Below are 21,257 nucleotides of genomic sequence, written 5' to 3'. Positions count from 1 at the left end.
AACTTTTTTTAATTAAAATATTATTTGTATATTATTTAAAGAAAAATATTATTTGTATATTAAATTAAAATTAGTTATTAAAATCAGCTATCAATGTATTTATGTATAAATATATGTGTGACTTGATTTATTTTTAATGTATATTTATATTCTATATGTATTTTATACTGATAACTGATTTTAGTGGCTAATTTTAGTGTACATGTAACATTATTCTAAATGAAATTAAATTATAATAAATGAATAATAAATTTTATTATTCATACAGCGTCATAATTCAGAAATTCCAGTTTTTTCTTGCAGAGAGAGAAAGAGAGCAAAGAACATTTGATTTTATTTTTTATTTCCTTCCTCTGCTAAAAAGACGCAATAAAAAGCAGTGTTTTCTTCTTCTTCTTCTGGCGCTTTCTGCATACTACTGTTCCTTCAAGCACCTCCATTCTCTCTTTCTTCTTAAATATTCTTCCTCCTCTTCAAACACAAGCTATATAAAAAAAGCTAACACCTTTGTCGCAGGAACAAGCTAAAACGGTGTCTCATTTATGGAGCAACACAACCCTCAACAACCCTCTAACCCCATTTTGGACCACACTAGCTCTTTCAACAACAACACTATCGTGCCGAACGAAGCAAAGGTGGCGGCGGTGCCTGATTCTGGAGGTTCGGACTCGGTGTCAAGACCCGAAGCTGGAGGTTGGGAGCAGCATCATCATGGAGTGGTGGTTGTGAAGAGGGGGAGAGGGAGACCTCGAAAGTACGTCGACACAGACGGCAGCGGGGGAGGGATGATGACGTCTCCGACGTCAGAGCCGCCGCCTTCGGGGTTTGCGGAAGCGGTAGCCTCCCAACTTGAGAGCCCTGCGGTGAAGAGGGGAAGAGGAAGGCCACGTGGTTCTGGAAAACTGCAGATTCTGGCCTCCATTGGTGAGTGTGTTTCTTTCTTTCTTTCTTTCTGTTACTACTTATTACTACTGTTTCATTAGTTTTTCCCTTCAAAAATGGGCTTTGCATGATTTTTTTGGTTTGACTTTATTGAGGAAGGGGTGGTCAAGTGGTTGAAATCATGAATGTAAAATATATATATTTTTTGACAGAAAGAAAAACCATCTTTCATCCGTAGAAAAACTAAATAACATTTACAAAGACGATAAAAACATAAATTTTATATTGATACCAAAAAAAAAAAAAAGAAAATATAATACTAGATTATTGAAAATGTTAAAAGATAAAAATAAAGACAAAAATAAATTTTTTGTGTTTTTAGATTTATATATATGTACTACAAGATAGCAAAATATATCTTTTTCTTCTCCATATAGGTTTAAATATTTTTTAGATTTGACAGTTTTTCTATGAACAATAACATCTTCTTAAAATATTTTTTTTTTTAGATCTGAAAAAAAAATCTGTAACATCCAACTATCATCGACAATTATAAAAAAAACCAAAAACACCACCACAAAAATGAAATGAAAACACTACATATGAGTTATTAAAAGAGAAACACAGAGTTAAGCTGAGGTACGAAACACGATCTGCGGTGAGAATCGTAGAAGGAGGAAAAAAAAGAGAAAAGGAATACGAAGGGGAGAGAACAATTACAGAAAAGTTATTTTAGATCTAGATCTAGATCTTAGATCTAGATTTTAGAAAAATAAAAAACAACAATCAAAGAAAAGTAACAAGGATAAGAGAAGAAAGACGAGTGAGAAGAAGAAAGAGTGGTGGGAGGGTATGGACGGTAGGAAAAAAAAGAGGAAGAGAAGAAAGGAAGGAGGTGTAAAGGGAGGGAGCAGAGGAGGGCCGCTGCAATGGCGAACAATTACAAATCTTGCGACGTGCGAAGGAGATAGTCGGCAGCGACGAGCCAGAGACACAACATGCAACGGAGATAGACAGTGACAGCGGCAGCAACATGCGAAGGAGATAGACAGTAGCAGAATGAAGAAAGATAGACCCAACAAAAATCAAATACTAATTAATGTTAATTATTTTCACGAAATTCTGTACAATAATGATATAAGACAAAGACTACCGTCAATACATAAATACATTTACATTGAAACTTCTAAAGTTATGAATTGAGAATAATTGACACAGATGATAAAGTTTTTTCTTGAAAAGACGTGGATTCGAGTCTTTTATTAACAAGACATAATAAAAAACAACAAAAATATATACTATCTATGTACACATAACAAAAACATCACTGTCCCCTTTCTTCTCTGTAACCACCACCATGGCACCATTACCACTACCTGATACTAATTAATGTTATTTGTTTCATGAGATTATGTACAATAATGATATAAAATAACAAGACACGTCAATATGTAAATGCATTTATATTGAAACTTCTAGAAATTGTGAATCCAGAATAATTGACACATACATGTGATAAAGTTTTTTTCTAAAAAGACGTGAATTCGAGTGTTTTATTAATAAGACATAAGACATAATTAAAAAAAAAAACAAAAAATACTATGTACACATTACAAAAACTTCATTGTCTCCCTTCTTCTCTGCAACCACCACCATAACGCCATCACCATTCACCACTAACTTTCTGATACTAATTAACGTTATTTATTTCACGAGATTATGTATAATAATGATATAAAATAACATATATTTTCTTAAAATTTTTAATTGACATATAGTCAAGGAGAATTATATTCCTAATATAAAAATTAATGCCATATTTAAATCTAATCAATATATAGGTGATAAATAAAAATTGGAATAATATTTAAAAAATTATTTAAAATTACTAAATTTTTTAATCACAATAAATTAAATTTTAATTGACAATATCAAAATTCACACATATTTTCTTTTATATATGATAATAGTAATAATAACTAATAAGATATCAAATTTACTGACATACTACGAAATTAGTATCAGTAATAATATTATTTTAGGTGTAAATTCTCTCAATTTTTTTCTTTTAATTATTTGGTAAAGTGTGATCTCACAAATTTTTTGACAGAAAAAAACTATTTTTCATTCATAGAAAAATCAAACAACATTTACAAAGATCATAGAAACATTAATTCTATATTGATACCAAAAAAAATAAATATCCTATATATTGAACTATAATTTGATAGAAAATACAATATTCGATTATTAAAAATCTTAAAAGATAAAATCAAAGACAAAATTAAATATCTTTTATTTTTAAATCTACACATATATGCTACAAGACAATAAGAGATATCTTCTTTTTCTCCATATCGGTCTAGATATTTTTTAGATCTGAAAGTTTTTCTATGAACAACATCTTCTCAAAGTATTTTTCTTTTAGATCTGAAAAAATCTGTAACATTCAACTACCGTCAGCAACCATAAAAGAAAACCAAAAATACCACCACAAAAATTAAATGAAAACACCACAGATGGGTTATTAAAACAGGAACACATAGCTAAACTCAGGTCCAAAATACGGTCTGTGGTGAGAACTGTAGAAGGAGAAAAGAAAAAAAGAGAAGGAGTATAAAGGGGAGAGAACAATCACAGAAGAGCTATTTTAGATCTAGATATGGATCTCAGATCTAGATTTAAAAAAAAAAAAGAAGAAAAACCAGAAACAACAATCGAAGAAAAGGAGCAAGGATGAGAGAAGAAAGACGAATGAGAGGAAGAAAGAGTAGTGGGAGGGTATGGACGATAGAAAAAAAAAAGAGGAAGAGAAGAAAGGAAGGAGGTTTAAAGGGAGGGAGCAAAGGAGCAGAGGAGGGCCACTGCAATGGCGAACGGTTGCAGATCTTGCGATGTGCAAAGGAGATAGTCGGCAACAGTGAGCCAGCGACACAACATGCGAACGAGATAGATAGTGGCAGCGGCAGCAAAATGCGAAGGAGATAGACAGTGGCAGAATGAAGGAAGATAGACCCAACAAAATCAAATACTAAGTAATGTTATTTGTTTTCACAAGATTATGTACAATAACGATATAAAACAAGACAAAGACTACCGTCAATACATAAGTGCATTTACATTGAAACTTCTAAAAGTTATGGATCGAAAATAATTAACAAAGATGATAAAGTTTTTTCTTAAAAAGACGTGGATTCGAGTCTTTTATTAACAAGACATAATAAAAAACAACAAAAATACTATCTATACACACATAACAATAATATAATTGTCTCCTTTCTTCTTTGCAACCACCACCATGGCACCATCATCACTACCTGATACTAATTAATGTTATTTGTTTCATGATATTATGTATAATAATGATATAAAATATCAAGACAAAGACTACCGTCAATACGTAAGTGTATTTATATTGAAACTTCTAAAAGTTGTGAATCGAGAATAATTGACACGGGTGATAAATTTTTTTTTTAAAAAAAGACGTGAATTTGAGTCTTTTATTAATAAGATATAATAAAAAAACAAAAAAAAATACTATGTACACATAACAAAAATATCACTGTCCTCCTTCTTCTCTACAATCATCACCATAACACCATCATCATTATCTTCCTGATACTAATTAGTATTATTTATTTCATGAGATTATGTACAATAATGATATAAAATAACATATATTTTGTTAAAATTTGTAATTGATGCGTATAGTCAAGGAGAATTATTTTTCTAATATAAAACTTAATGCTATATTAAAATCTAATCAATATTTAGGTGATAAATAAAATTTAGAATAATATCTAAAAATTTATTTAAAATTATTAAATTTTTTAATCACAATAAATTAAATTTTAATTGGCAATATATCAAAATCCACACATATTGTCTTTTATATATGATAGTAGTAATAATAACTAATAAGAAATCAGATTATTGGCATACCACGAAAGAATAATTAGTATCAGTAATAATATTATTTTGGGTGTAGATTCTCTCAATTTTTTCTTTTAATTATTTGGTAAAGTATGATTTCACATATTTTTTTTGTCCCACTTAAAGAATGAAAAGTGAGAGATCATACTTTACCAAACAATTAAGAAAAAAAAATTGAGAGGATCTATTTTCATAATATTTTGTCCTTTTAAACTCAAAAGTCAAAGTTGGGGAGGACATTCACGCCACACAAGCAAACAAGAGTAACGTAATAAATAATATAAAATCATAAAAAATACTGTGTGCACAAAGGAAAAATATCATTGTCCCCTTCTTCACTACAACCACTACCATGACACCATCACCACTACGTTTCTGATACTAATTAATGTTATTTATTTTACGAGATTATGTACAATAATGATATAAAATAAGAAGACAAAAACTACCATCAATACATAAGCGTATTCATATTGAAACTTCTAAAAATTGTGAACCGAGAATAATTGACACAGGTGATAAAATTTCTTCTTAAAAAGACGTGAATTCGAGTCTTTTATTAACAAGACAAAAAACAAAAATACTATCTATGTACACATAACAAAAATATCATCGTCTCCCTTCTACTCTGCAACCACCACTATGACACCATCACCACTACTTTCTTGATACTAATTAATGTTATTTGTTTCATGAGATTATGTACAATAATGATATAAAATAACAAGACAAAGACTACCATCAATACGTAAGTGCATTTACAATGTCATTTGTGATGCAGGTGGGTTTGTTGCAGAAACAGCTGGTGGAAGCTTCACACCTCATGTGATGATTGTTGGTACTGGAGAGGTAAGTGGTAACACAAAAATTAGACACTGCAAAACGATTAATTGTTCATATTTAATTTATGATATTTCAGGATGTGGTAAGTAGGATATTGTCATTTTTCCAAAAAGGCCCTCGTGCTGTTTGCATACTTTCAGCTACTGGTTCTGTGTCTAGTGTTGTAATTCGCCAACCTGGTGGTCTATTGAGATATGAGGTAACTATCAACAATAAGAAAGACATTGTTTTTCTTATTCTTTCCCAATTGATTTTGTGTTACATATATATACAGGGTAGGTTTGAGATTTTATCTTTATCTGGATCATGCACCTACACCAATGGCACTGGTAATGCATATCGCAAAGATGGCATGTTGAGTGTTTCTCTTGCTAAACCTGATGGCAGGGTTTTTGGTGGTGGCATTGAGAACTCTTTGATTGCTGCTGCCCCTATTCAAGTAAACCATTTCATATAAACATGTTCATATTTCATTACTACTGTTCTTTATGTTTAAAATAATGTTATTAGTTTTCAATCATAGATAGGATTCAAAGAATGCTTTATGCCAATGGCTAGTAGTAGGCTTTCCATATATAGAAGCAACTTGGAGTTATGGTGTTTGTATACTGTTCATACCTTTTGGTGTGGTTACGAGCTTACGAGATTCTGGAATCCTAACTTGAGTTATGTCTACACTAGATCGGGAGGACAACCTGCAAAGCACTTCGATGCTTAAGTCAGTAGTGCACTTAGAATGATTGTAGTGAATTATTCCTTACCTCATGAGTTTTCCTTTTTCCTATGTTATGCCTTTCGGACTGCCTGGATAGCCAGGGCGGTTCGGTTCGTTCGGACGGTCCAGTCCGTTTGTAACCGTTAGGCATTTACGATCTTAAATGTATGTTTCGATGTCATAACAGCTTTCCAAGATAATGATTCTATTTATTTTAATGATATATCTATTATCCATTAATAGAGTTGGTAACGTACTATTCTAATTTAATCGAATTCTCAGTATACTATTCTTGTCCAAAATACATACATTATATCCAAACACATTTTATTACTTGTTAGCTTAATGATTTACCGTATTGTTCAAAGCATAAACTATATACTTTGAGTCATTATTAATTATTAATGTAACCTTGCAGCTTGTTTTGGCCACTTTCAAGCAAAACATCAGCAATCAAATCAAGAAGAGGTACTCATCTGACCCTTCTTCTGATGGTGTCCCTTATGCTGCTGCTGCCGCTGTTGCTGTCATGCCGGATATTCCAAATTCCTCAAGGGGTAGCCACAAAGTTCTTAAGTTGTCATTGCAAGAACAAAGTTTCCCTTTACCACCAGGAACAACAAATGCAGTTCAAGATGGTGTCACAATTGTAACAACTAATGACATAGCAGATAATGTGACTCCTACAACAACTAATGGGGTGTCAAATAATGTCATTGCTGAAGATCTCAACATGCATTCTTCTTCAATCGAGGATGCTATTGACCTTGACCAAACAGCCTCACCAGCGGATGTGGATACTAATTAATGTTATCTGCTAAATGCTTTACAGAGTCTGAAAAGTTGAGTTGTTTATCTAGTTTTTGTAGGTAACAGAGAACTATTTATGTGATATAAACAAATTTAAAAATTACAAATGTTGTAATTTGTTTTATTTTATCAACTTTGTTTATGATTGTTAATGATATTTCTCGTACTCTTTTAGTGTAAGTAAAGTTTATTCTTTTCTTTCAGAAAAAAAAATGGCTCTGTTTTTTATTTTCTTGGGTGGAACTCATCATTTAGTTTATTTTTTTATTTGTGAGATAAATTGGACAATTTTCAATCCTAAATATTATAAACTCACGCATAATTTGCATTTACACGCACATTTAAGAGTTTTATCTACTATTTGTCCATTACTAAAGTTCCAAATTAGGTGTAGAATATTAAAAGCTTTAGATCCAACTCATTATCTAGTTCAAGTTAACAACTTTGGAGTTTGATCTGATTAGGCTACAATTTGGTTCTTAAAAAGACGTTGATTCGAGTCTTTTATTAGTAAGACCTAATTAAAAACAACAAAAATACCATGTACACGTAACAAAAATATCATTGCCCGTTTATTCTCTGCAGCCACTACCATCACCGCTACTTTTCTACAGTCATTCAACTAATCAAAAAAATCAATCAAATAAAACAACACAATATCTAATAGGCTTTTTATAGTATAATTGATCAATCTAACAAACATTAATCAAAATTCATATAAATAAACAATAAAATAAACATAAAAAATGTAAAGAACCAAAGGAAGAAAATGTAGTGGGAAATACAGGTGGAAGAAGAACACGATGTCATGAAAAAGAGGCAAAGATAGATGTACATCTATAGAAGAAGAGGAAGAAAGGTACATCTAGAAGATGGCAGTGAAGACATAGATTTGGACGCCAGACACCACATTGAGCAATGGAGGATGCCACCAATTCTTGTAGAGGTAGCAGTGGTGGAAAAGACTGATGAACAGCTGCAGATCTTGCGACGTGTGAAAAAGATAGTCGGCGGTGGCAGCACAACGTGCGAAGGAGATAGACGGTGGCAAAACAAAGGAGAGCCAACAAAAATCAAATACTAATTAATGTTATTTGTTTTCACAAGATTATATACAATAATGATATAAACAACAAGACAAAGACTACCGTCAATACATAAGTGCATTTACATTGAAACTTCTGAAAGTTGTGAATCAAGAATAATTGATACAGGTGATAAAGTTTTGAGTAATACCCCAAATAGGTCCCCAAGGAATTCACGTTTAGACAGATTTGTCCCCAAGAAAATTTAATTAAAATTTTGTCCCTAACCTTCTTAGCTACACACCAGATACGTCCCCACACCAGGTTCAGCCGGTCAGGTCTAAGATTGACGTCCTACGTGGAGGTAACTTGGCTGACGTGTCGGGTTAAGAGTGACGTGTCACGTGGAGGACAATTTGGTCCCTGTGCTTGCAGGACAAAACGACGTCGTTTTGGGGCAAAGGAGAACGACGTCGTTTTTTATGGGACAAATAGGTCCCCGCGATGGAGGGCAGTGCAACCAAACGATGCCATTTTATTTGGGGGGCCAATTTGATATACAAGTCTCTTCATATTCAATTGTTTGTGAAATTACTCCATACCCCATTAGCTCTGCTAGGTTTTACGAAGAAAACTCTTGCATACCTCCATCAACATTGTGCATACTCATTGCTCTATTCATAGTCACTGGTGACGTTGATCGTGAAAGTGGTTGTGAAGGAAGTTGGTTCAACACTCAACCGATCAAGGTAAGTGAAACGTTTTTTTTACTTAATTATTTTTGAATTTCTGATTTTGGTTGCATGCATTGTAGTGGATAGTTGTAGTGATTAGCGATATTGGATATAATAGAAAATGAGTTGTACTTGTTTATTTGTTGGCATTTAGATGTCGGAAGATGTGGTCCCAGTGTTTCATCATGGTGGAAGCTTTGTTCGAGATAACAAAGGTGTCTTGGTGTACATTAATGGGAAGGTGGAAAGGTTTCCCCCAATGGATGTTGACCTCATTTGTTTCTTTGACTTGAAGAAACTTTTTCTGGACTTGGGATACCATGATTATAAAGCTATGTACTGGTATGATCCCACATCTAAAACTCTGAAGTCTGGTCTACACCCGATTCATGAAGACAAAGAAATTAGAGCGTTACAGAAGAATAAGATACAGAATGAGGATACAGATGAATTTTACATATATTTTGACCATCCAGTACTGGAAGGGGTGGAGGAGATATTATCTGATTCTGATGAAGGTGCTGCGGAGGTAGTTGTTGAAGATGCTGGGTTGGACAATGATGCAGACATTGGGAGTAGTTCTAGTGATGATGATGGGTATGAATCTACAGAAGATGAGCCATATAAGCCCCCACCCTCAGGTTATGGATTTTCTGATTCAAGTGAAGATGAGGGGTGTTAAAAAAAATAGTGGAAAGAAAGGGAGAAAATGTGATAAGGGAAAGAAAAAAACTACAATGAAAGCTTCAAAGCCAAATGTCAATGTTACCAGAGGTTCCAAGGCTAAGACCCAAGGTAAAAAAGCAGGGTATAAGAAAGATGGATGTGCTGTAAGTGGTGGAAGTGGCCTGAAGTGAGGAAGAATGGTGATGGTGGGCCAAGGGCAGTTGGGCCTGACAGTGATGAACCAAGCCCAAATGACAATAATGGGCCTCATGAAGTTAATGGGACTGAGCCTAGGAAACCTTCAACCTTTGCAGAGGAGATTGGAGTGGAGCCAAGGGATGAGTCAGAAATTGATTTTGAGTATGAGTCAGAGGCCTTCTTGACTCCTCCAGACTCAAGTGATGATGGGGGTAAAGGATTTAATTGGCCTCAATATGATCCAAATGCAGATTTTGGAGAAGTTCAATTTCAATTGAGGATGGAATTTGAGACTTTAGACCAGTTCAAAAAGGCTCTAAAGGACTATACTATAGCTGAAGGGAGAAGAACATTTTACATGAAGAATGATAAGAGGCGGGTGAGAGCAGCATGTGTTCATGGAGGGTTGATGGCTGGAAAGGAGATACAGAAGGATAAGGCCAAAGCAAGACTAAGAGCTAAGAGGGAAGCTAAAGCAAAAGAGGGTGGATCAAACGGAGGCCAAGAGGAGAATTCAGTTGATGACATTCCAGCTGTGGCCAATTCTACTGAAGCTAACCCTGATCAAAATGCTATCAAGCCAGGGTCTGAGGCAGTAGGTGTTAAAGAACAAAATGCTAGCTAGCCAGGGTCTGACACAATAGGTGATAAAGCACAAAATGCTAGTAAGCCAGGGTCTGAGGCAGTAGGTGACAAAGCACAACATGAGAAGAATGATTGTCCTTGGATTATTTATTGTGCTAGGAACTCTAGGTCCGGGGCCTATCAGATTAAGACCTTTAATCCTGTGCATACTTGTGGTAGAGAGTTTGGAAGCAACATGGCCGATCAAAATTGGGTTGCGGAGAAGTTGGAAAAAAAGCTTCTAAGTCAGCCAAGGCTAACCCATGCAGAGGCTTGGGATCATATCAAAATTGATTATAATGTGATTATTAGTGATAAGATGTTGTACAGAGGTTTGAAGATAGCAAGAGAGAAGTATGTTGGTAATGAGAAGGCTCAATATGGAAAGCTTAGAGATTACCTACAAGAACTACACAGAAGCAATCATGGTTCAACTGGTTCAACTGCTCTGTTAGCAGTGGAGCCAATTCCCCAGTCCCCTCCACTGTTTGACAAGTTATATGTGTGCTTGGATGCGTGTAAAAAGGGGTTTAGGGCTGGTTGTCGACCGTTGATAGGGTTAGACGGGTGCTTCTTGAAGGGTTATTACGGAGGACAACTGCTGTCGGCGGTGGCACAAGATGCCAACAATCACTTTTACGTGATTGCATACGCAGTGGTTGCTAGTGAGACTAAAGAAAGCTGGAAATGGTTTTTAGACTTGTTGCAAAATGACTTAGGCCCTACTGCAGTTGAAGGGTGGAACTTCATCAGTGATCAGCAAAAGGTAAATGCTACCTTTGGCAAATTTTTTGTTACTGTTATGTTAAATTTACTCTTAATTTTGCAACAATGATTAATTTAGTTATACCACACTTCAATTTTGTATAGGGTCTGATGCCGGCGATGAAGGCGGTTATGCCGAATGCCCATCACAGGAACTGTGTTAGACATATATGGAAAAATTTCACCAATAAGTACAAGAGCAAGCAATTGAAGAATGTCGTATGGGCTTGTGCTAAAAGCAGTACGAAGGCAGAGTTCAAGGAGCACATGATGAGACTAAAGAAGGTAAACAAGGATGCATGGGCTTACCTTGCAAAATTCGACCCTGGATGCTGGACAAAATCACATTTTAGTCACTGGCCGAAGCTAGATAACATCACCAATAACATGACAGAAGTGTGGAATGCCAAAATAGTACACTACAGAGGAAAACCCATTTTGACAATGCTGGAAGAATTGAAATGCTACATCATGAGGAGGATGGCCCAGCATAAGAGAGTTTTGAGCACCTACACAGGCATAGTGGCACCAGTGCAACAAAAGAGGATTGATGACATCATGAAAGAATGCAAATACTGGACTGCTCAATGGACTGGTGATGATGCCAGACAAATTTTTGAGGTGCAGTATCACATGAAGAAAGTGGGGGTGGATCTAGGAAACAGTACATGTTCCTGTAACATGTGGCAACTTACAGGTAATTGTTACATTTTACTTGTATTAATTTCTTATATAGTGCTCCATTGGAATTTTTCTGGGTTTGAATCTTAAAGGTTATTTTCTATGGTGTGCTTAACATGCTGTTGGGTTTGAATTTCTGATATATTCATCATATGTTAATCACAACTCTAATTTACATGAGACACTAGGCATCCCTTGTGTGCATGCAATGGCTGCAATTGGCAAAAGAGGGGATAGACCAGAGGGATATGTCCATCAATGGCTGAAGATGGATGCATTCAGGGCTACCTATGCTCACTCCATAAGCCCTGTCAACAGTGAGGAATATTGGGATAAATCTGGAGTAGTTAGTTCCATACCCCCCAAAATTAAGAGACCAATTGGGCGTCCTGTGAAGCGAAGGCGACCTGATGCAGTGGAGGACGGACCTGATGGGACAAAGGCCAAGAAGACCTTCAGAGTTACATGCTCCAAGTGTGGAGATATTGGTCACAATTCCAAAACATGCAAAGGGGCACCCCAACAAGGATCATCTTCAAAGGCCAAAGGAAAGAAGAAGCAGGCCCAGCCACAGTATGAGATGGCTGACGATTGGATTTTTGACGGTTTAGAATTTCACAAATGAAATCTCGTTGCAAGTATAGTTTCTAAACCAATCACTAATCCTTTCATACAAAAAGTTGTTTGTCACTAAAACAAACCCCTAAATTTATAAACCGAAGTATTCGAACCTCGGGTCGTTCTCCCTAGGAATTACAATGAAGTGTCTTGTTATTGGTTATGGATTATTTTGGGGTTTTGGATGAGAAGCATGAAAAGTAAATGGCAATGAAAATAAACTAACAACTATAAAAGGCTCTTGGTAAGGTGTGAGAACTAGAAGTCCTATCCTAGTTATCCTTCTCAATTGTGATGAAAATTGTTCATTGCTACCACTTAGTTAACCCTTACTAATTAAAGGAAAGTCAAGTGGATGAATTGACTTGAGCTACAAGTTCTAGCCAACTCCCAAGGAAAGACTAGCTTTAGTGCACTTCAAACCAATTAGCAATTTCTCCAATTATCAATCAACAAAGGAATTAGATAACTCAAGTGTCACTAATTACTCTACCTAGGCCAAGAGGAACAAAACCTACTCTAAAATCCAACCAAGCATTTCATCAAACACTTGGAAGGCATAAAAGGAAAGCAAAGTAAATTGGTAACAAAAATAGAATCTAACAACAATTATGGCAATGAATTAACAACAACAATCAAAAGGAACACAATTATTATGAATTACCTCTAATTGAATTGAAAGAAAATAGAAGGAGCAAAAGTAGATCTACAACAAAACATAAGAACAACATAAAGGAAATTACAACAAAAGAATAGAAGAAGATTGAATGTAACTACAAGGAATTGAGAGATAGAAGTGGAAAAAAGCAAAGATTAAAAACATAGATCTAAGAATTAAACCTAATCCTAATCCTAATTCTAGAGAGAAGTGAGAGCTTCTCTCTCTAAAACTCTAAACTAAAAGTGATTAGTGGTTGGAAGTGATGATGATTGGTCAAAAGTCTTGATCCCCTTAATCCTTCATCCTTTTATTCCTTTCCCTTAGCAATTTGGCGCCAAAAATGGGTTCAGAAACCCTCTCAAATCGCCAGGCACGTGTTGCATTAGTGAGGTCATGTGCCCTCATCGACGCGTGTGCGGACGGTACGCGTGCGCGTCCCTGGCTAATTTCTGCGATGTGCGCGCGAGCGCCTTGTGCGCGTGCGCGTGCATGGCTGACTTTGCTTCTTTGACTTTTTATGCTTCTCTCCACTTGTATGCTTCCTTCCCTGCTTCCTTTGATCCATGCATAGCCTATTTCAATCCTGGAATTACTAGCAAACACATCAAGGCATCTTATGGAATCAAAGAAGAACTAGAATTCATCAAAATAAGGCTTAAAAAGCATGTTTTTACACTTAAGCACAAATATGGGAGAGACAACAAAATCATGCTAATTCCTAGGTTAAATGTGACAAAAGGTTATCAAAATACTCTAAATTCAATGCAAAACAAACCGTCAATTTGGGGTTTGTCAACCTCCCCACACTTAAGCCTTAGCATGTCCTCATGCTAAAATAAGAAGGAACTAAGGGTTATGACATTTATTGAATGCAACTAAACTATATGAGTCCTATCTAAATGCAATTATCTAAAGCAATTGGAAATGCTTAGTTCAAACAAATCAATTCTCAAGAGAGCATGTGTAAGCACAAGAGCTAGGCAATAAGGACTAAGTCCAAACCACAATTGTATTGAATTGTCAAAAAGAGCTCAAACTTGCAAGAATATAGATAAATTGGGTGAATACATGTGATTGAACTTTTGAACCCTCACCGGATGTGTATCCGCTCTATTCACTCAAGTGTTTAAGGGTTAATTCACTCAATTCTCTTCTAATCATGTTTTCCAAAATTTGATTTTCTTCTAACAATCAACACTTATTCAATGCATGCATACATTCATCATGAGGTCTTTCATTTAGGTTGTAATGGGGTTAGGGTCAAGGTAGGATCATTTATGGTCAAGTGGACTAGGATTTGAATCTTTGATTAGCATAGACTTTCCCACCTAACCTATTTAATGACCTATACAAATGCTAGCTATTCTAACTACCCATTCTTCACTTTTTCTTACATACTCATGCATTTTCTTTTCATTTCACAACACTTATGCATTGATTCTTATTGAGGTGCACTTTGGGGCATTTTGTCCCCTTTATTGCTTTTCTCTTTTTTTTTTCTTTTTCTATATACATTTTTTTTTCTTTTCTTTTCATCATTTTTTTTTCTTTATATATATATTTTTTTCTTTTTCTTCTTTCAAACTAAGTACAAGAACATCAATGCATAAGGTCTCTACATTTAATCAATACATGAATATGTGCCCAATTCCTAAACATAAAGGTGTACTGCCCCTTTTTATCCCATCCAATGTTCCCAAGCCTCACCAACTTTGAATAATAAAACACTCCCACTAGCCTAGGTCAATCAAAGATCCAAACAAGGACTTTTCATTGGTTTTCCGCCTTAGGCTTGTAATGTGCTAAAATAAGAATAAGTTGGTTAAGCATAGGCTCAAAATTGGCTAACAATGGGGAGTAAAAGGTTGGCTATTTGGGTAAGTGGCTAATGAAATAATGGCCTCAATCATATAAATGCACAAACACAAGAAATAAACGGATATATAGAATCAAGCAAATCAAGGATCACAATCATGGAAAGAGAACAATTTCACACAAGAATGGAAAATAAATGGTTATAAAATGTATCCACACCATTAGGCTCAAATCTCACTTGCTTATGTTCTTAGCTCAAAAACCATGTTCCAAAATAAATTCTTTCAAGCAAGTTCAACAAAAATTTTCAAATTGGTAGGTTACCCTAAAACGGTTTCTTGGAAAGAAAATCATCACCCTAACCAAGTAGTCCTAATAACAAAGAAGTGGTAAGAATATGTACAAATTCTAACTAACATGCAACCTATCATGCAATGCAATAGCTAATCTAATTAAAGAAAATAAAAAATTTGGTGTTGAAAAGGAAATTTTTACCCATGGAGATCGGTCAGACGACCTCCCCACACTTGAAGATTGCACCGTCCTCGGTGCATGCAAAGGAGAGCAAGGTGGATGGGTTGCTACAATTGATGAGCTTCTTCGAAAGGTTGTGCGAATGACTTGTTCGTTGCCCCATTTGAAAGCTTTTCCTTTCTCCCTTCTTGGTGGCCAACCTAAAAGGAAAGAAGAGGAAAGAAAATTAAGCCTACAACAAAGATATCAAAGTAAATAAAATATAGGCGGGGGCTAATGCCAAATAAGAGTATGATTTCCCACTACATGTTAGCTAAGCATGTGAGTGAGGAAACAATGTAAGTTAAGGCATATCATTAAGCTCGACGCAAGAGTAAAGTTAAAGTATGAAGAGTGTGTTGAGCATCAAGTTCAAATGAGAAAAAGTGGGTCATGAAAGACAATATGAGGTCATATCAATGCACAAAGACACAAAAGTCATACAAGATGAAGCATTGATTTAAAAGTTTCATCACCCAACAATATCAAACAAGTCAAGAAGCACCAAAATAATGTAAGAAAGTCTCAACAATTGAGTAGGAAAGTTCAACACCATTATTAAAATGGAAAACTTAGAAAATAAAATGAGAACAAGGTAAAAAAAAAAACAAAATTAAAATGCAATGAATGAAGATAAGCAAATGCAATAAAAGAAAATGGAGGAAAAGAGAGAAAAAAAAATTTTTTTTTTGTTTGTTTTTTTTTTTTAGTATTTTATTTATTTATTTATTTATTTATTATTATATTATTATTATTATTTTTTTTTATTAAATTTTTTTTTCATTTATATTAAAAGAAAAAAAAAATTCTAAGAGAGGAAGAAAAAAAAAATTAGAAAGAAAGAAGAAGAGAAGAGGAAAGAAGGAGAAATGAGGAAGGAGAAAAGCAGGGAGCGAATCCGCGCGCGCGCGCACAGCGCGCTTACGCATGGATGCAGCAGGGATAATCCGCGCGCGCGCGCACAGCGCGCTTACGCGTGGATGAGCTTGTGCTCCCAGCACAATGCTGGCACAACGCGCGCACAACTCTCTGGTTTTTGTACCAGAAGTTGCGGAAGTGCAATGTGCGCGCGCGCACAGCGTGCTAACGCGCCGATGGCCGTTTTTTTTTTTTTTTAAAATGTTTTTGCACCAATCTCAGCATTCTAAACCTCCAAGCATCTACCAAAACACCCTAAAACCTTATTTAACATACTAAACTACCAATTAAACTCAACTATCTAAACAAAACACGAAATTAAACTAATTCTACCAATATATACAAAAGAGAAAATGAAAGGATTTTACCATGGTGGGTTGTCTCCCACCTAGCACTTTTGTTTATTGTCCTTAAGTTGGACTTATGGGGAGCTCCTCATCAAGGTGGCTTGTATTTGAATTCATCCTTGAACATCCACCAATGCTTGGACTTCCATTGTGCTTCATCATTCAAAGTTAATAACTCCAAGCCTTGATGGAGTTCTTCACAAACCGTAGGCTCCCAAAGTTGATCCTCTTCTTGTAATCCGGGATCCCACACTTTATTTTCACACCCATCTTGAAGTTGATCATCATTATTAATCCATCCGGGTAGTGAACAAGATGAATTCTCTATGAAGTGCCCAACAATCCTCCTAGACCCATCTATTTGAGCACTACTCCAACCTTTATATCTCATGTTTGATGCATCAACCATAATGAGCCTTGATTTGCAACGCCAACCACGAAACATCTTTCGCTTACGCTTCATCCCACAAAGGATCCTAAGTTGACCATCCGTTTCAAGCAAGCCATACTCAAGTGGGACAATAAAGCTAATAGAAATGAATTTTACCCACTCAAGTGAAGGAGTAGATGACAACCTAGGCAAGGATGCTTCCAAAGATCTTGACAAAGCATAACCAACCCTCGTTCTTCTATTTCTAGGGACTTCCACCTCTTCACAAGATCTCTTAATCTCAATTCTTTGTTCAACAATTTTATCTAAACCTTTTCCTTTACTCAAATCGTAGTAGGGAGGGTGAGAGAAATTTACCTCCTCAACGCTTTCAAATCCAACCGGAGAAGGTTCTTCATGCTTAAAGGATTCTTCACCACTAAGACTTGATGCTTGATCTTCATCACCAAGGGGACTCAATTCTTTCTCTATCCCATCCAAGTCTTCATATGGGATATGCCTTGGAAGGTGTGCACTTTCCTCCCTAGCATCAATTTCAATCATCTTGGAGGGGTTTTGTTCCCATGGAGGCTCCGCATCTCCTAAGTCTTCTACCACTTCTTCCTTGTCTTCAACAATTAAAGCCTCCTCCAATTGTTCCAATACAAAGCAACTTCTGTCATTTCCCACCGAAGTTTCCAATCTCTCCTTCATGCTTTGTCCTTCATTCGATTCTCCACATGTAGCCATGGGAGTTCCTTGAGTGTTCAAGCATTGGGAGGCTAATTGATTTGTTACCGCATCCAAGGTGGCCATGAAATTTTGCACGTCCCTTTTCATCTCTTCTTGCCCTTGAACAAGAACACCAAAGGTTTCATCCATTAGAGATTGGGGTGGGTGGAAGGGTTCATTAAATTGGGGGGAGGATTCATAGTAGGAAGGTGGTTCTTCTTGGTAGGTTGATTCTTCTTGGTAGAGTTGTGGTGGTTCTATGTTTTCCACTCTTTCCACTTGTTGCACAACACACTCCATGGTTGCTTGAAATTGATCCAATGCTTCCTTGAGACGATCCCTTGACTCTTGTTCCTCTTGGATAATATGATTAGGATCATGTGGCTCTTGGATCAATGGATATGAGTATTCTTCCATGGAAGGTTGTGGTGGAAAGTAGTATTCATCTTGTGATTGAAAATTTTCATATATTGGAGGTGGTTCATCTTGGTAATAATGTGGAGGAGGTGGCTCTTGAAAATATTGATGTTGGAATGGTGGTGGTTCCATGTATGGTTCATATGGCTCATAAGGTGGTTGGTATGGTGGGTAAGAATTAGGGTCATATGGAGGTATTTGGTGAAAATAGGCTTGTGAGTGTAGTTGAGGTTCATGTTAAGGATATGACTCATAGGCATATGGTGGTGGTTCTTGAAAGTCACAAGGAGATTCACCATAGCCATTGGGTTGGTATGCATCATAGAATGGCTCTTCTTCATAGTGCATTGGTGGAGGTTGTTGCCATGAAGATTGATCATATGTATATGACTCCACCCACCTTTGGTCATCCCATCCTTGATGCACATCTTCATTGAAGTTCCCATTTCCTACAACATAGTTGTAATCACACTCATAGCCAAAGTGAGAATTCATAGTAAAAGTAAAAATAAGAAACAAAAGCTAACAAGAAATAATGAAACAAAGTCCTAGAACAAGCAAAACTAACAAGCAATCCAAAAATCAAGCTATTCACAATATTCACATATATACAATAACCAATAACATAACACCATTGCAACTCCCCGGCAACGGCGCCATTTTGACGAACGGATTTTTGACGGTATAGAATTTCACAAATAAAATCTCGTTGAAGTATAGTCTCTAAACCAACAATAATCCTTTCATGCAAAAATTTGTTTGTCACAAGTACAAACCCCTAAAATCTATAAACCGAAGTATTTAAACCTCGGGTCGTCTCTCAAAGGACTTGCAGGGTAGTGTTCTTGTTATTGGTTATGGACTTGTTTATTTTGGGGTTTTGGATGAGGAATGTGAATAGTAAATGGTAGGAAAACTTTATTCACAAAATGGTCTTGGCAAGGTTTGGTTGTCAAGGGTCTTCATCATTATCACTAGCCACAAGTATGGTAGTTGCAAGGATTAATCCCACTTAGTCATCCTTAAATCGATTAACAAAGGAAAGTCAAGTGAGTTATATCAATCCTAGTCCATAAGTCCTAGCTTTCCACTAATTGGATTAATGAAGGCTAGAGTTAATGGCTATCAACTATCAATCAATTGGACACTAGTGACTCAAGAAATCCTAAGTTACCTTCTCAAGCCAAGAACATAAAATTCTAGTCTAACATTCTTCCAAGCATTTAATCAAACACTTGGAAGGCACAAAAGAAAAGTATAGTCAATCACAACAAGAATGAATTCTAACTACAATTGAATGTAAAGAATTAACAACAACAATCAAGGAAATCACAATTATCATGAATTACCTCAAATTGCATTATTGAAAGAAAATAAAGAGAACAAGAGTATCTCAATTATAAAACCTAGAAACAAAATAAGAGGAATTACAACAAGAGAATAGGGATAAAGAGAAGAACCAAAGTGTAGCAATCATCAATTGAAGGTAGAAGTAGAAGGAGACTTGAATTAAACCTAGAACTATGAGATCCTAATCTAACCCTAATTCCTAATCCTAATTCTAGAGAGAAGAGAGAGCTTCTCTCTCTAAAACTCTAAACTAAAAGTGATTATATGTCAAAAAGTGATGATAATGATGATGATTGGTCAAAAGTCATGATCCCCTTAATCCTTCATCCTTTTATTCCTTTCCCTTAGCAATTTGGCGCCAAAAATGGGTTCAGAAACCCTCTCAAATCGCCAGGCACGTGTTGCATTAGTGAGGTCATGTGCCCTCATCGACGCGTGCGCGGACGGTACGCGTGCGCGTCCCTGGCTAATTTCTGCGATGTGCGCGCGAGCGCCTTGTGCGCGTGCGCGTGCATGGCTAGCTTTGCTTCTTTGACTTTTTATGCTTCTCTCCACTTGTATGCTTCCTTCCCTGCTTCCTTTGATCCATGCATAGCCTATTTCAATCCTGGAATTACTAGCAAACACATCAAGGCATCTTATGGAATCAAAGAAGAACTAGAATTCATCAAAATAAGGCTTAAAAAGCATGTTTTTACACTTAAGCACAAATATGGGAGAGACAACAAAATCATGCTAATTCCTAGGTTAAATGTGACAAAAGGTTATCAAAATACTCTAAATTCAATGCAAAACAAACCGTCAATTTGGGGTTTGTCAATGGCTGTTTCTCAATCAGTCCCATTATCTCAGGTAACATCTATTGCATTAGTTTTCACTTGCAGAGTCTTAGTTTGCATTATATTGTGGAGTTGACTATTGCCCTGTACGCGGGGACCTATCTGCACCATAAATGTTATTCTATAGGGACTTAATTGTCTTATAAGTTATTTCTTGGGTACCTAACTGCCTTATAATTGGTTATACAGAATGAAAGATCTGTAGAAGGTAGCCTGGAAATTCCTAATACTGCCTCTCATGAGACTCAAACTGAAAATCCTCCCTCACAAGCCACAACTAATGTCTCAAGCAAACTTAAGGTATGCTACTTGTAATTAGATTAATGTGTATGTTGAAAGTTGTAAGAAATATACTGATAACCATCTTGTAAATTTCAGGCTCAGCAACCGTTCAGACGTCCGAAGCAAACAATTAGGAGGTCTCAGGTACAGGAGAGTGTCCGTGCAGATACGACTGCAGCTACCACCAGTCAGACAGCATCTGGAATGTTTAAATTCATCCCAACACCAGGCTTGAACCAATCTAAGAAGAAATGACCCTTTTAGGAATTAGTGGGCAACTTATTATAAACACTATATTTTGTTATGTTTGAGGAAATAGAACCTCTTTGCTTGGTTTGTTTTGTTTTGGTGTTCTGTTATTATAAACACCATTGATTTGGTTCTGTTTGAGGAAATAGAACCTCTTTTCTTGGTTTGTTTTGTTTTGGTGTTCTCTATGTTTAATACAGCAGACCTTTTGTTTAGTTTGGTTTGCTTTTGGTGTATGTTGAAAGAAATAGACCTTTGTTTTGGTTCATT

At 35.9% G+C, this 21,257-nt stretch overlaps 2 protein-coding genes across 2 annotated transcripts; both read left to right on the top strand.

Annotated features, from left to right (window-relative positions):
• Window positions 1–313: 313 nt before the first annotated feature.
• LOC107632385 (AT-hook motif nuclear-localized protein 11-like) lies at window positions 314–7,255 on the top strand. The gene is made up of 5 exons (XM_016336069.3): window positions 314–924; window positions 5,597–5,664; window positions 5,735–5,857; window positions 5,933–6,097; window positions 6,792–7,255. The coding sequence occupies exons 1-5, from the start codon at window positions 543–545 to the stop codon at window positions 7,179–7,181; spliced, it is 1,128 nt and encodes a 375-aa protein (XP_016191555.1). The 5' UTR covers window positions 314–542; the 3' UTR covers window positions 7,182–7,255.
• Window positions 7,256–9,096: 1,841 nt separating this feature from the next.
• LOC107632386 (uncharacterized) lies at window positions 9,097–20,993 on the top strand. Its single transcript, XM_088510234.1, has 6 exons — window positions 9,097–11,196; window positions 11,301–11,892; window positions 12,065–12,455; window positions 20,436–20,469; window positions 20,646–20,756; window positions 20,835–20,993. Exons 1-6 carry the CDS (start codon window positions 10,627–10,629, stop codon window positions 20,991–20,993), a joined length of 1,857 nt encoding a protein of 618 aa, XP_088366360.1. The 5' UTR covers window positions 9,097–10,626.
• The last annotated feature ends 264 nt before the right edge of the window (window positions 20,994–21,257 follow it).

The sequence above is a fragment of the Arachis ipaensis genome, chromosome B3, assembly GCF_059453495.1.
Source record: "Arachis ipaensis isolate K30076 ecotype BB chromosome B3, ASM5945349v1, whole genome shotgun sequence".
In the NCBI taxonomy this organism is placed as follows: domain Eukaryota; kingdom Viridiplantae; phylum Streptophyta; class Magnoliopsida; order Fabales; family Fabaceae; genus Arachis; species Arachis ipaensis.
This window is presented reverse-complemented; position numbering and strand designations above follow the sequence as displayed.